At 39.1% G+C, this 16,236-nt stretch overlaps 1 protein-coding gene across 8 annotated transcripts in view; it reads right to left on the minus strand.

Annotated features, from left to right (window-relative positions):
* The window catches only part of dmxl1 (Dmx-like 1), a 60,147-nt gene that overhangs the window by 10,883 nt on the left and 33,028 nt on the right, over positions 1-16,236 (minus strand). For 5 of the 8 annotated variants that reach the window (XM_039803489.1, XM_039803488.1, XM_039803487.1 and 2 more), the window contains 13 exons: positions 15,975-16,073; positions 15,359-15,526; positions 12,207-12,398; positions 11,485-11,561; positions 8,194-8,315; positions 6,044-6,301; positions 5,353-5,555; positions 4,870-5,018; positions 4,522-4,607; positions 4,195-4,396; positions 3,892-4,009; positions 3,481-3,543; positions 1,529-1,615 (listed from right to left, as the gene is read on the minus strand). In XM_039803489.1, the coding sequence (XP_039659423.1) occupies positions 1,529-1,615; positions 3,481-3,543; positions 3,892-4,009; positions 4,195-4,396; positions 4,522-4,607; positions 4,870-5,018; positions 5,353-5,555; positions 6,044-6,301; positions 8,194-8,315; positions 11,485-11,561; positions 12,207-12,398; positions 15,359-15,526; positions 15,975-16,073 (1,824 nt within the window). The remainder of the gene's footprint in view (positions 1-1,528; positions 1,616-3,480; positions 3,544-3,891; positions 4,010-4,194; positions 4,397-4,521; positions 4,608-4,869; positions 5,019-5,352; positions 5,556-6,043; positions 6,302-8,193; positions 8,316-11,484; positions 11,562-12,206; positions 12,399-15,358; positions 15,527-15,974; positions 16,074-16,236) is intronic. The other 3 variants (XM_039803495.1, XM_039803494.1, XM_039803493.1) reach the window with 1 other exon arrangement.

Raw genomic sequence — 16,236 nt, forward strand, 5'->3', positions numbered from 1 at the left:
GGACAAGAAAGTCCACTAGAGTGAGACCAAGACTTTCTCCAACTCTATTCTGCCTGAGGTCCCAAAAACATTCAACTTTTTGCTTTTAATGATGACCTGGGGTGCACCTTCCTTTGATCGCCAGCACCACTGCTTCCCTTTAAATAAAAAGCTACATTCAAGAGTATCACAGTGTGAACCTCTTCCTAACAAAGAAAACACAGGCTCAACTAAATCAAAGGGGCTAGGATATGGTGTAAGAGTTGTGCCACTGGGCAAAATAATTTAATATTCGTTTTGAATTTAAATTGTGTGCTCTGAATCGGTTGGTCAAAGTGAAGCTAATGACATTGAGTTCATTAAAATTCTGTTTCTGAATCCACCACAGTTTAAAACTTGAAATTCAGACTACTACACATTTTATTTGGCTAGTAACACATCTGTTTAACCATACTAGAAAGCATTGTTACCATGCACTGCTGGCTTAAAACTAGGCTACTTAAAGCAGTATTACCTGATTTTTGTTTTGCTACTAGGGGACACAACCCTGACATATTATCACCTTATGAAATTAAAATGGAAAACGCTGCCAATTTACACATCAAGCAGCACAGAGCAACAATAACATTTATTTTATTTTCAGGCAGGTGTTTAGTCCAATATTCACTCTCCTTTTAGCTCAGTTTTTGGTCTCTACAGACTCCTAAGGGAAATATCTGGCCCTTTAGCTGCTAAATGCTCCACTATGTACAAAAGCTAGTCGCTAACTTTGTCCGTCAGCTGTTCGGTGCAGGGCAGATAATGTACAGCAGGTTTATAATGAGATTTTTTGCTAAAAACAGCTCCAGCTGGCAAAGAGGTTGATGAGTGTGGTTAACTTGAACCAAAACAGTAAAGGGATCCAAAAAACCAAAACAATGAACTGAAAGACACTAAATTGTTCCTTAGAGCTTTTCTCTGTGGTTTGTCACAACAAGCGACCCATTCTATAAGTGATAGACCTTTGACCCACTGTAAGTATACAAATATTGATTAGAGAAGCTTTGAAATGTTTTAAAAGAAAATCTCTGAAGTTGAGTTTCATAGCTACTATATGTGTGTGCTTCACAATAAATGGTTAATTAATCAACTCCCACAGAAGGTTAAATGACACTTTCTGTAGATTAAACAGTTTATTTTTGCTGCTCAGTTTTTCTTGTTTGCAGTTTTTAAACAGATAAAAGTAAGGTTGGAATGTTTCTGGAAAATAAAGAAACCTATGTGATATGTCTATGCATTTAATTTCTCAGTAACAGAGGAAAAACTAAAATAACTTCAATACAGAGATTACCTCACTGGCTTCCATAGTACTTATTAATTATAATACACTACCAAACAAATTAAATCCTATACATTATACTGGAGGTGGACATATGGAGGTTTAAATAAAAAGAGCAGTATTGGCCAGATAAATTGACAAACCAATGAAGTCCTTGGTTGTAAACATACTATGCTTTTTTTTTCAGATGATTTTGTGTTGTTTGGTGACATCCGTGTAAAAGAGTTGTACCTTGTTGATGGCAAAGGCTGTGATGATGTCAGATTCCTTGTGGATGATGCGTGCCTTTCCTCCGGGGGAGCCCAGATCCGTCTCAGTCTGCACAGAGGAACGAACACACAAATCACCACCATAGAGATTCAATCACTATAGTTGAAACGTTGGAAAAACCTTTCCTGCAGACAAATAACAGCCAATATTTAAGACACAGTACATTTCCCTACATGCTACAGAACCAAAGTCAAATTATTTGCTGTAGAAGACAACAGAGCTGATGCTATAAGAGAGCCATGGCTCATTCTCGTTTTTATACTGTGTAATATGTGAACTCTATGTTTATGTGTTTGTTTGTCTTGCCTTTAGAGGTTAGGAGAGGGCATGTTAGATGCATCAGGCCACCCTGTTAACCACATAACTGGGTTAGTGCCATTAGATAGCATGAGCACAACAACCCTAGAGCAATGAGACCAAGCATGTACCGTAGAGGTCCTACGAGGCGTATGCAGTAGCAGAGTAGGCTATACTGTAGCTATGCATATTGTATAGAGATGTAACATTTTTATGTTACTCAAAATGAGAGGCATCCCTTGAGCATGAGATTGAATTAAAGTCTTTACTGCATTTATTCAAGGGGAAAAGACCACGTATTTTTCTGTCAGATGGAATAACGTAAAACTTGACTTGCAAAAATCTAAATATGGTGGTTTGCCATTTTCGCCAAGCACATAATGCCTGTGGGGCGCAGATTCACTGCGACAGTGTTGGGCCCATTAATCAGAAGCTATTCAGCTCCATACTGTAGCTTGTCCTCAGAGACACTACGTTAATTAAGAGAGCCAAATGAAGTAGCTATAGTAAAACGTGGCGGCTTTCACAGCGAGAGCCAGAAGATTAGAAACCTCTATGAAGCATCAGTGTACAGTGCAATTTGAGATTTATGGTTCACATTCACATAGATGAACTAAATGTAAGAATAATATCAAACACTGACAGGGACATTCAGAGTTCATGGCCCAGAAAATATGCGTACTGTAATTCTGTCAAGATCACGTGTTTCAGATGTTTCTGAACCATGTAAAATATTTCTGTTCAAATCCTATGTCTTCATATTTTCAGCCCTTGATATGACAGGCCACATTTACTATTCTACTGTAGGAGGCAAATAGAAGGCACAAGATGTGCATGTTCTCATATCTTATCAACTGTAGAGATTGTACCGCCCACACTACAGTATGGTGATGTGAAGTATGAACACAGAGTACAATATTGCATACTCATGGATCTTGACGAATCAGAAGTACTTGTTGTTATTAATAAACACATCACACATTTTTGTTTAGAGTTACCAGAGGGATGAATGATTCATTATATAAGAATTTCAATTACAGGTTTAGCTTCCACAATAAACCACACTTAATGTTGGTGTGATATTGACTTTAGAGTGATGCTCTGGTCTGTCACATGCTGTAAAGCATGCTGGTAAACTTTGTTTCCAATCATACCATTTAAAATTTTTCTTTCATCAATTGAGACCACACGAATTTGAAAGTATGTTCTGCATTTTTGTCTGCATGTCATAATAATGCAACCCTACATGAGCGATTAAAGTTATTTATAGTTCTTTATAAAATATTCAATTTGCAGGATTATAATCCCCAGGACTCTACCACAAAAATGTTTGTCCCACCTCTAGGGCTGGGTATTGTTTGATTTTTTTTCAAATATCAGTGCCAATACCTTACTTACTGAATATAAACACACACTTCTAAAAACAATACCTGATTGAAGATTAAGGTATTGTAAGGATTAAGAGTAATTAAGAGTAAGGATCTAATCAAATCACTTGGAGCCAATTTTGATTTTTGACAGTTTTCAGCAATTGGTCCTACAGACACAATATGTTGGTACTGAAATTTGGTTCCCATCCCATCCCAATACCATAAGTCACATTGAAGCAGCAGTACCTGATAGTTTCCTGTCTCCTCCATCCCTGAACATTTCATATTGTCAGTCTGGTCCTCACCCGACTTTAATAATTGGGGAAGCAGTACAGGGTAGTCACACACACGCACAAAACACAAACAGACAACAACAACCAGTGATGAACCATGCAGTCAAACTGAATTATTGTGCTGTTAATCAAACAAGGTGCAATAATTGTACTAAAGCATTAACATGCAACTCGAGGCAGTAATAATACATGAGGTTGGCATGCAGAACAAAAAAAGCACAAATGCGCCAACAGGTATGTAAAAGCAATAATTATGCCGTTTGCCTGGGGGTAAATAAAGAGATGTGGATTTTATCATATTTCAGCGGCTATGCTAGCTGTGCAAGTTCATGCAGTGAGTTGGCAGTGTGTAAACATGGTGTACCTCATTTGTGTCCCGTTTCTTGGTAAAGATGTTTCTAATGAAAGTCTCCTGAACTTCTTCCCGCTTGACCAAAAACTGCCACAGACGCTTCTCTGGCAGTGCTGAATGGTGGCTAGTCCTGAAAATAACACAACACCTCTCTCATATTAACACTAATACTCATTAAATCAGTTGCATTAGTTCACTGGAGCACAACAACAAAATGTTTTAGAAGACATCATTTCTGATTTTGTGCCAAAATTTTAAATCTTCTCATCATTTTTATTTTTCCTCGTTTTACTGATCCCCAGCTCATGGTGGTACCTGAACGGGGTGTTGGATGGTTCAAACAGGGCCTTGTGTCTGAGCAGGGCGGGGCCCGGTGTGGCTGTTTCATCCTGGAGGGAGTTGGAGATGTACTTGGAAGGGGGGCCCCCGAAGAGCTCCAGCCTTTTCTGCAGCAGCTGCTCCCAACGCTGCAGTGTCTTCAGCACAGCGTGACACAGAGGAGAGCCCACAGGCAGATCTGTGTTAAGTAGAAGCAAGAAGGCAATAAGATTAGCTGCGACAGGCACTGAGAAATGGAGCGGCCTTTATATACATCCTGGACGTTGGTACAGAACAGTGTGTGGGGTGTATTTTAGTGTTTACCTAATAGATCATATCCTGCCATTGGGTAAAAGGACTTGAGGTTGACCAACACCAGCTGAACCATTGCCAGACGCATCAAACACCAACTGAGGGGGAAAAAGGCCATTACAAATCAGATTACAATTTTGAACATAAATACTCTAAATGGGTCCAAAGCTCCGTTAAGAAACTGGGGGAATAAAAGTGTGTTCAGACTTAAAGCCGGAAATGTTGAAGTAGTACGACTGAATAAAAAGTAAATGGAAAGACACAAACAGCTGTAAACACATGCAGGTCTCAGGGAAGCTTGAATTGAGGTGAAGATGAGTCACTCTTAGCAGTAATGTCCACTCAGTGCTGTGTCATTACCTGTATGAATTGTGGTTTGAATGCTCTCTTTGCGGAGAGCTGGGGTCAAACACATCTTCATATTGATCATCATCTTCCTCTTCATCTTGACTGCCCTGGCTCTCCTCTGAGTCATATTCAATTGTGTTTTCTGATGGTGGCAGTGAAGGCTAAAATACACAGGAACACAACAACAATGAATAAGACAGAGGCCCACACTGTTTTAGCTAAACAATAACACCTGAAGAAAAAAAGAAATATATTTTTCTTTTGTTGTTGCTTTCATTCACTACCAGTGAGCTTTAGGACATATTATAGCAGGTTCACGTAGTTAGATGATCATACATTTCCAGTTTATGTCCAGTTTATTAACTATAACCACAACCATATGGTCAAATATGTTTATACTGTCATACACAAACCCTGCATATGAAACATGATCCCAATGAAAGCCATCAATCCAGATTGACTCAGAAAATAAAGTTGATTGATATTCGGGATTACCTTGGTGATAAAGTAATCCCAAACGCTGAGCTCTGGAGGGACAAATCGTTCTTTAAAGAGTGAGGTAGCTTCATGTTCTACTACAGGGTCATGCTTGGGACTGGATGGGCACCCCCGCTCTACTCCAGACTCATCCTTTGATCCACTGCGTGATGACAGAAGCCTGAATCGCCTGGACTTCCTTTCTGAGCCACTCGGTGAGGCTGGGGTGTCGAGAGAAAGTGTTTGTTAAATTGCTGCATCTATGATTTCAGCTGCCATCACACCCGTATTACCCACTATTGCATTTTCACATCATATACAGTACATACGACAAGCCTGACATGCTCTTTTTGCTGATGACAATTAGATCAGCTAAAAAATATTGAAATACCTTCCTAAAATTAAAACATTAGTTAAAATGCCGACATTTTGACAAATAAACAGGTGTTACAGTTGCATTACATCAGTTTTCCTCTGCCAACCAAGAGAAAGTACCACAGACAGGGTGGGAGAGAAACAGCTCCCACACTAATAGGTTGATGGATTTCACTATGACCTACAGATGGGAATCCAATTAATCTAGAAGCACTGATTTGATTTAACTACTGGGTCACCTCCAAAAGAAAACCCCCACAGAGAGACAGCCACTCAGGCTGACCCTGACCCTGTCAGAAAGAAAAATAGATCGGCCAAACTAATCCATAATTACCTGGTGGGGGTGTTCTTGTTGGGCTGTTTGGTTTCTCTATGACAGGGCTCCTGGCACCTCCTCCGAACACGGTCACCCAAAGCTTGCTGTTGAGTGGGTGGGCCACAATGCGGAACAGCTCGTTGCTAGAGTGAGTGGCCATGCCGTGAACAAACAGACTGAGGAAGACAGCGGTCAGGATCTCACAGAGCAGCACAGCTAAGCCTGGCTGGCTCTCCTCGCCTGCTGAGCTCAATAGGCGAATCAGAGAGGCTATACCTGGAGAGAGGGACGAGAGGGAAGGACAGCGGGGAAAGAGAAAGAACAAAAGAGAGACAGACAACAGCATTTGAAGAACCATTATAATATGTAAATTGAGCTTACTAAATAAAGTATCTAATTTTCAAAAATGCACACAAAACACACCGAGAAAAACATTTGCGTTTGAAGAAACAGAAAGCAGAATGAATAGTCAATATTTGTCAACTAATTGATGAATGCATTAAAAAGGTTTAATTAAAAGAAAAAGGTAGAAAAGATGGATAAACATCCAATCCCACTGAGTTTCAGGTACCGGACAAGAAACAGCAAACAAGGCATAGGAGAGGTCTAAAAGACAAATTTTAAAACAAAATAATTTTACTCTCCTATACATATATAATTGAGAGATAATGATAAAAACAATGATGCAACTGCAAAAATACAATATTTGTGTTTTCATATTGCCAAGAGAGGCCTTGAAAAGATCAAAACCAACAATGAATTGATCTGACTAACAAGTAACGTCTATGTAGTCAAACCCTGATGTATGCCGAAGACCTTCATTGATGTCCAATAACTACTAAAAACACATCAATGAGCCACATCGTTGCACTGGGTTACATGTTTCTACGTTATAATGAACATCAGCACTGTAGTTTATTTTTTTATTTTTGAGTGAATCCCACATACACCATCCTGCTGCTATAAACACTCGCTAGAGCACCAAATGTTTATTAATTCAGAGCGGAAATTGTCCCCAGTCAATGCACATTCACTCATGTTAAAGGTGCAATATGTAATACTGACAGCTAGCATTTAAAATAGTTACTGCAGTCCAAATTCAAATTCTGGCTATGTTGACAGTCATAGAAGCCTGTGCTAACGCGGAGCTCTGTACCCAACTGACAGCCACCCTATCTCGGCATGGTGGCTGGGCCGTGGCCTGCTTGCCTGGTCCTCTGGTAATGTTAGCAGTTATGGCGTGTTAGCATGGCGGCGTTAGCCAGCACCAGTCGGGATCACTTTACTGGCTGTGTCTCAATTGTTTTGCGAGTAACTGACTTGAGTACTCTATATAATTCAATGTGAGTACACGAATGTTGAAATGGCATAAAATGCCTGTCCCTTGTAGCCGTGATAAATTAGCCTGAAGCTAATGTTTACCTGTTCAGTAGGAAATTAGCCAACTCGGCGTCCTTTTGGGCTCTAAGCTGTCTACATCTTTCAAATACATCTCCAATATTTACCCGGGTTTTATTACTTGTCTGGTTATGCAACGGTTAGAAACATGCAAAGGTTTTTCAGGTTGGATAGATTCTATCTCCATTGATCACCTTTGGTTTGTTTGCTGCTTTCATGGCTGTCCTAACGTTACAGCTGTAGCGCGCTGGGTTTACGTTTTTACAGGTATATCAGGCAACCCGGCCTGGCTGTCAAACTGGGCAGTTGATAACAACCACAGACCAAAACACAAACAGAAATTCCGTCACGGAATGGAAATTTCAAAAGGAGAAAAGACTGGCATTAGTATTGTTGCCAGAAAAGATAGTTTCTCAACTTAACTTAACTTTCCTTAATATCTGATGACATATTGTGGTCATTTTTTTTGGTCAATTACATATTGCACCTTTAAGTACACTGCCTAGCTGTTTCAGGAAATTGTTGGGTCTTTTTATTTTTTTAGTTCAACTATATATTCATGACCAGTTTTTAACAATTTACATCCTCAGTAGGAATGAAAGGGCTTGGAGTATTCAGCTCAGAGCTCAAGACAGGGCATGGAAGTTGGTAGGTACTGAGAAACTGACAAATGCATTGTTGATTAGGGTCTTTTACTGGTTGACAATATGAAAAAATATGCTTCGTTTCTTTTCATTTAGGCAAACATGGGTTTGGTTTGGCTGATTTACCTGGCCACTGTGCAGGAGAAGTGTTGGGCTGAACAGACTCATCCATGCTGACCGTTCTGACTGGCTGCTTCTGAGACAGCAAAACACTCTGATACACGATTCCTGTGAAATGGTTCACATCGCTGTGGGAGACAAAAGAAAGCAACCACAGAGTCAGTACAAGCTGAGGGTACATATTAAACATGGAATGCTGGACCGAAAACTGAAATTCATAATACTAGATTAGTGGTGGTGTAAAAAAATATATATATATATATATATATATATATATATATATATCTTCGTGTTTTACTTAAAAGGTTTTAGCTTTGTTCTGAATTCTGGAATGATGTTTTTTTAAGTAAGAGGCACCGCTGCTAAGCTCTGTTCTGCCAAGAAATGAAATACTAATGGGCTGCATCTCAGGTTAACTACCTATCTATGCTGCTTGGTTACAGAGAAGAAAAGCTTTGTGACGAAGAAAGCGTCAGTACTCACGTTCTTATGTCAAGTAGCTTTTCAACACACGCACACAAAAAGCTTGGATTATTGCAGAGGAAGCTTTTACAGAGAATATGGGATGCTTAATCCGCGAGGGAGTCTCTTTAGTTTTAAACATCCCCTTTTAAGCTTTTGCAACAACAAAAAATTGACTCTACATCAAAAAGAATCTAAAAATCAAGGCAAGCATGATTCGGAAGGAGTGACAGTCACTGTGGACTTAATGCACTTCTCACAACAAATTGAATCCATTAGGTCACACACAACACTGCACATGTAGAAATACAGTAACCTATGGTGCATATGGATGTGACTGTTAACTATATTAAACTGAAGTTAACATGATGACAGAGAGAAAAGAGCAGAATGTATCAAAACACTGTCAGCTTAGCGGCAACACTCAACCCCCGCAACCTACATCCTGAAATACCTTTTAAAAAATGTACACACTCTCTTACACTCACTCTCTCGCTTACACTCTTGAGGAAGAATCAGAAGCACAATTTCACATCTTCACAATCGACACACCTGGAGAGTTTATATCACACAGAGCCATCATCATATATGTATGGCTCTGTGTGTATGCAGGAGTAATAAAGATACGAAACCAAGTGCTCGTTTAATCACAGTGTGTGAGGTTTTAAATACAAAGGTCAGAGATCTTGCTCTGAAAAAATAATTAATGTTTTACTCTATTTTTTGACACATTATTTAGTTGATAAAAGCAATTCTATCGCTGGGGTCACAGCACTGTGGCTTTAAAGGTCCCAGTCTGGTCAAGCATAAGTAAAAATGATTCTGTACAACATCAAGCAATCTGGCAGAACCGTCGCAGGAACTCACATGAAAGCACAGCTGTAAGCTGTAAGCCACACACACACACACACACACACACACACACACACACACACACACACACACACACACACACACACACACACACACACACACACACACACACACACACACACACACACACACACACACACACACACACACACACACACACACACACTTGTTGTCAAAGTGATTGGGAGTTATGGTACATATGCATCTTAAATAAACAATGTTCCTCCCATCTGTCAAACTCCAAAATCGAATCAAGTATTTACAATAAGAATGAGAAAGAGCAGCCTTCATAAATCATTCTCAACACAAGCCAAACAACGAAGTGACTGTCATATTATATTTTGCAAACTTCCAACATGTTTATTTCTTTACATGTTTTAAATCGCACCAGTATAGCGCTTTGTAAAAGCAGCCTAAAGCACATGCTGAGATGATTTTCCATGAACAAAGCCTTTTTGAAAAGCATTTTCTACTTTGGTATTACATTTGTAGTGTGTGACTTGACATGTATGTGTGCATTACCTACTATTACTCTTGCTTGGTTACCAGTAGTCATGTCCCTTCCCCCTTATCTCTTATTATTCTGCTCCAATAAGACTTAAATCACACTCACAGCAAATTAACAGTATTTTTGCCAGCAATCTTGTCTTTTAACTGCTAATGCTAAAAATAGGAAAAGATAAATAATCCAGTGGCCGCTAGTGGTTATTTGGGGTCGTGTCAAGGTGAATGTGGTGGAAATTTGAAAAAAAGTGTATCAAATTTAAGCATCGCATCTCGGAGAGATGCTACAGTGTAGAGACCCACTATGAACTCGAACCCTTTTGAGTCAGGCTGAATAAAAGCATTTTTTATTTTAAACACTGGGTATATGGGATATGCAAAGATCTATTTTCCCTAGATGCACAAATATTGTTAAGGAATGGATGGCTTGACAATAGCTCAAGGTTTGGAATGTATTAAACTGTATTGACTATGGCTACATTTAGACTGCATGCAAAAGTGACCAAAATCAGATTTTTTTTCTGCTCTCATGTGACTCAGATCTGTTTATTTCACAACAGCACAAATCACATGAAATCGGATCTTTTCAATTCTGATATGAGCCAGTTTCATACGTCACATCCATGTTCATGCCACTTTTAGGTCACTCTAGAACACGTGTCAAACTCAAGGCCCGCTGGCCAAATCCGGCCCCTCGCAGATTTTTATCCGGCCCGCATATCAGTTTAGGTTCACAATAGCCTTTGGCCCACATAGTTGTTTTCTTTTTTTTCGAATTTTTTGCCGCTTTTTTCAATGTTTTTTGCCCCATTTTACGACGTTGTTGTTGCTATTTTCAACTTTTTTTGCTGACTTTTTTGGGTCTTTATGTCGACTGAGCAGTAAGTGAGAAGAATATATGAGACATGCAATAATACAATAAAAGATGCTTGACTTTTACGATGAAATAATAGCATGTGAATAACCTAAACATGTCTGGCCCTGGATGTGATTCTTGTTTTGCAGTGTGGCCCTTCGGGGAATTGAGTTTGACACCCCTGCTCTAGAACGTCATTTGTCACAATCCTGCACTGGCTGGAGTCATTAGCAACGCGATCCCACCACTCCTGGCTCTGCATCCACACACAATTCCGTACAGAAGTAGCAGCGATTGCTCAAAAACAAGTCATAACTAAAAATGTGGCTCGCTTTCTCCCTATCCTCGTCATCACCTGCAAACAAATTTGCTGGCTTCCACTGCACGTCAGCTTATGAATAAAACAGTAAACGCTTACTTCCATACAACAGCGTGCTGCGTGTAACGTCTTTTTGTTATTGTTCTTTTGCGCATGCGGAGCACTAAGGCTTGCAGTGTGAACATTGCCGATGAAGCTGCTGATTACATTGCTTTGTTAAACAGTCCCTGCAACATGACAGCCTAGGAATTAATATCTTGCAATGCCTGTTTGGGACACTTACCTGTGGGTGTGTCCATCACACAGACACTGATATATACAGGCTGACAGGGAGGCAGCCAATGTGTGCATCACATAGATCTGAAATAAGGGATAAATAAACAAATGAATTAGTGTTTGAAGGTGCATGAATACAACTGAAATTAAACACACCTAAAAAAGAACAAAATTAAAAACATTACATATCAAAGCATTTGTCAAACATTGATACACAATACAACTTACTACTACTAGTAGTATTAATACTACCTCAAACACATCTTTTACATATCTGAATGAGTTTTCACCTGGTTTTAAAATCCGTCCTGAGTGATCTGATCATAAGTGGATAGCTCTAAGTACGTGTGTTCACACCTAGCAACAGAATGTGTATCCATATGCGTCTTGAGTGAAAACTTGTGATCGGAACACACTACTCTATATGCACTCAATATATACTTAGAGCGGTCCACTTGTGATCACTCAGCACGGATTTTAATACCAGGTGGTACTGCAATTCCTTTTACATCTACTATAAGCTAATATAATCTGTTAAATCTGCCTGGATATTGACACTTTAATAAAGGTTCTAAGAATTTTTCTCAGTTTGTTGAAAATGCATATATTTTAATGGGAGTCATTGCACACATTTCCCAGTGTGATTGTCATCTTTCAAAAAAGCGTCCATTTATGCAATCGGCAGTACCAAAAGTGGAAATGGATGCATGAGACCAGAGACTGCCTTACCTCATTGTTAACGACATCGGGATGCGGAGGAGAGTCGAGTGAATTGATGGTCTGCAAGATGTCATGAGCCAGGTTGGTCAGGTAGACGATAGGATTGGCCACCACTGTCTTTACGTTGGCCGTGCAAGCCATCAGAAGAGGGATAGAAGTTGGGTGACAACATGGCGTCACCGCTGACTGGATGGTGTCATCCTGTTGGGAGAAATAAGAGGGACGGCCTTGAACCCTGGACCTCTGCGTCGAGGCATAAGCCTCTCAGTATACGTGCGCCTGCTCTACCCAATGAGGCAACCCGGCCACATTCACATACTGTTTTGACAATGTTGATCATGTTGATGTTAAACTGCATTTCATTGTACTGGTTGTCCTTACTTGTGCAATGACAAAGTTGAAACTAAACTAATGTATAACACAGTAAATAAAAAATAAGTAAGTGTTTAGTTTTCACAAAGTACACTTATCAAGTAGACTTATCACACCTATATACGAGGACATTCATTGCTTTCTTGATTTTATGAATCAGTACCTTTTCATTTTAAATCTCACTGGCGCTTTGGCAATATTGTTTTTGTTACACTCATGCCAATAAAGCATAGTGAATTGAATTGACATATGCATAGCTACATGACACACTCACACCACAGTACACTTTTAAAAATAGAGCAGATACTATATTCAACTTCCTCATTTTTAAGAAGGTAAAGGAAACAGCTCACAAAGGGACTTGATGTTTTGATCTGTGGAACAAGTCCCTTTTGCGGAGTCAAAATAAGTCATACATGATTCCATTCTTAGAGAGAGCATGACTTGTTTTTCCAGTGTGTGTGAATGACATTTAAAGAGCTAAAAAGAAGAGACAGGCAATGAAAGGGGTGCCTGGTTTTGTGTTTGTTTACTAGATCCCTGAACATGACTCTCTGTGTGTAACAGTACCACAGGCTTATGTTTGTCACGCTTGATGAATCACATTCAGTTGTCACTAACCTACTTAACAGAAGCTCTTTAGAGCATAAAAATACAGAAATTTCTTCGACAACAATGGAGAAATTTGATAATCATGGGACCAGAGCTAGGACAAAAAGAAACCACTTTTATTTCAAAATCAAAGCAACTCCCAGTGTTCGTTGACAGTGCCAAAATTGAAGAAAGTTGTTTCCATGCCGGTCCATTGAGTTGTTTACCTCCTAAAATGTGCATCAACCTTTGAATAGTCAGCCTAAAGCAGAACCTTTCTCAGGAGTTTGGAGAATCAGCCCATCCTGCCAGCCCATTACTGGAGGTGTGCAGACGATCGCCAGTGCACAATAAGTGGGTCTCTGTGTCTGTGTGTGTGTGTGTGTGTGTGTGTGTGTGTGTGTGTGTGTGTGTGTGTCTTGGGAATCTGGTTACATTAGGACAAGCTGGCAGATGGCTTCGTGTGCATCTTTCTCTATGATCAGTTAAATAATACTGCAGCTTTACTTGCCAGTGGACAAGTTTTTACATGTACATGCAGCTGATTATGCAGGTTATTTTTCTGTATTTTGTGTTGCAAAAAATATATCTATTTTGTACACATAATTCTTGTTGTTCCTGTCTTATTAAATAGTAATAACTAAATAACACATTTAGTTTGTGTTGTCAATGTTCATAGCCTCTGACCGATAACGTTTGGGAATGCTGCACCAAATTTATTACCACTTGTCTATGATGAAATATCCTGTTATTATTTTTCTCAATTCACTGTCATTACAAGTTACCAGAAAAATGCTCGCCTTGTTTGACAAGTAACCCAAATCCCATGTATTATTTTCTATAATACGAAAAATAGAAGCCAGGAAAAGTGTCATTTTACATTTTAATCAAATTACTCCATAACCCTTAATTATTTTAATTATTTTTTATTTTGGATTTTGAAGTTTTTTTGAAACTCAACAGACGTACACATTTTCAGCTCATCATTAAGTTCATTCCATAATTTAACCCCCAAAACTGAAACACATCTATATTTTACATTAGTACTCACTTTTAAAGATAGAGAACCGTCTTAAATTATAATTACCTTCTCTTAATAAAAAAAAATAAATAAAAAAATACAGACAGGAAGGCCATTGTTCACAACTCAACAAAGTATTTCCAAAGTTTTTAAATATTTAAGGTCTGGACATTTTAAGATGCTGGAACTTATAAAAAATTGATTAGTTGATTCATAATAACAAGCTTTATGTATTATTATATATTAATTGCTCTCTTCTGAAGTTTATTTGTAGGATCTATATTTATTTTTAATAATCATTTCCCCATTTTTCCAACAGTATGTATGGCATTACAAATGAACAATACAATATATGCAGACATCTCTTACTGAACAAAGCCCTTAGTTTATAAAGAACAGCAATAGATTTAAATAATTTTAAAGATTTTTTTTGGGGGGGGGGGCATTTTAGGCCTTTATTTATAGAACAGCTGAAGACATGAAAGGGGAGAGGAGGGGGGGTGGAATGACATGCAGCAAAGGACTGCAGGTCGGACTGGAACCCGCTGCGTCGAGGAGTAAACTGCTATATATGGTCGCGCGCTCTACCAGGTGAGCTACCCAGGCGCCCGTTAATTTCCTTTTAATATAATCTATATGTGGCTTCCAACAGAGCTTATTATCTATAATCACTCCCAAAAATGTTGTTTCATATACTCTTTCAATTTCTACTCTATTTAAGTTTATTTTTATATCACAATTGACCCATTTGCTAAGCCACGCCCGAAAACCGCCACAGGCCCGAAAGCTTGACAGGCGTAGCAACAGTAACTAAGGAGGGCGGGGCTTAGCGAAGGGTCAATCCGCCCTGACCAAACACCATACATTTAGTTTTATTTTCATTTAGAGATACTTTGACTAGTAATCAATCACAAAAATATTTTTTGTGTCATCAATCATATTTCATTCTCTATATATGTTAATTTGAAAATCAAAACAGACTGCAGGACCAGCACCAACTACCGATCACCAAAACTCTAACCAATTTTTCAATCAAGAACTGGCATTCAAGTAGCTTATTGATTAACTGGCTAATTGTTTTATCACTTTCACCAACAACCTTAAATGAGTTAGTACATTCACTGAAAAGTATGTCTGTCAGTGACTTTAAGTGTGTATCTGTGCATGTTTTCATTACCTGGTGAGACTCTTGAAGCAATAATATGAGCTCCATGCGCACCGAGGCCAGTCCTCCACCGTGGGAGCCATGCAAGTTGCAGTAGCTCAGAAACATCCTCAGTAAGGGCTGGTTACTCTGCAGCCAGTGCCTCCTGCTCCTCTGGCTGTCACCACGAGGACTCCCGGGCTGTAAAACGAATACATACTTTATTAGGTTTATAGACAAATCAATCAACATCCCTGTAAATATGCCAACGTTATCCAGCTGGCTAACATTTAATCTAAAGTCCCACAGTGGTATGCTAAAAACAACCATGTTTTAAAACAAGGCATTATAATGTGTTCTGTCAACAATAAATAACTAGTGGGTCTTTGAAATTGAACTTGTGCACAGTGAGTGTACTGCACAAGGGTATGTATGTATTGTTAGGTGTGCCGCTAAAGCTTAAATAGAGGAAATTGACTGCAGCATGTTAGAAAGAGTTTAGATATATATCCAAGCGAAAGGGGTGCAACAATCTTTTCAATTTACAATTTTTCAAACTATGTCAATACACACTGTGCTGTTGTGTTGCATGGATTTTTTTGTCATAAACATCAGACAAATCTAGAAGCCGCCAGCTATCTACACCCACCTGTTCCTCCTCTACCAACCCAGAAACAGGGGCATCACCCTGGGCAGACAGCTCTGGCAAGCAGGGCTTGTAGCTGCAGCAACGCTGGAGAGCCACCACCTGGGTTAAACAGAATAAAAAAAATAAAAAATTCTTAAAATCAATTCATCAAAAAGGATTTTATCCTCCATGCGTGGGAGTGAAAGCAAAACCTTTCACCAAATAGTCGATAAGAAAAATGCAAACAATTTTTATAAGGGAAGACCACTGGATTTTTTAAACC

This window comes from Perca fluviatilis, chromosome 6 (assembly GCF_010015445.1).
Source record: "Perca fluviatilis chromosome 6, GENO_Pfluv_1.0, whole genome shotgun sequence".
In the NCBI taxonomy this organism is placed as follows: Eukaryota; Metazoa; Chordata; class Actinopteri; order Perciformes; family Percidae; genus Perca; species Perca fluviatilis.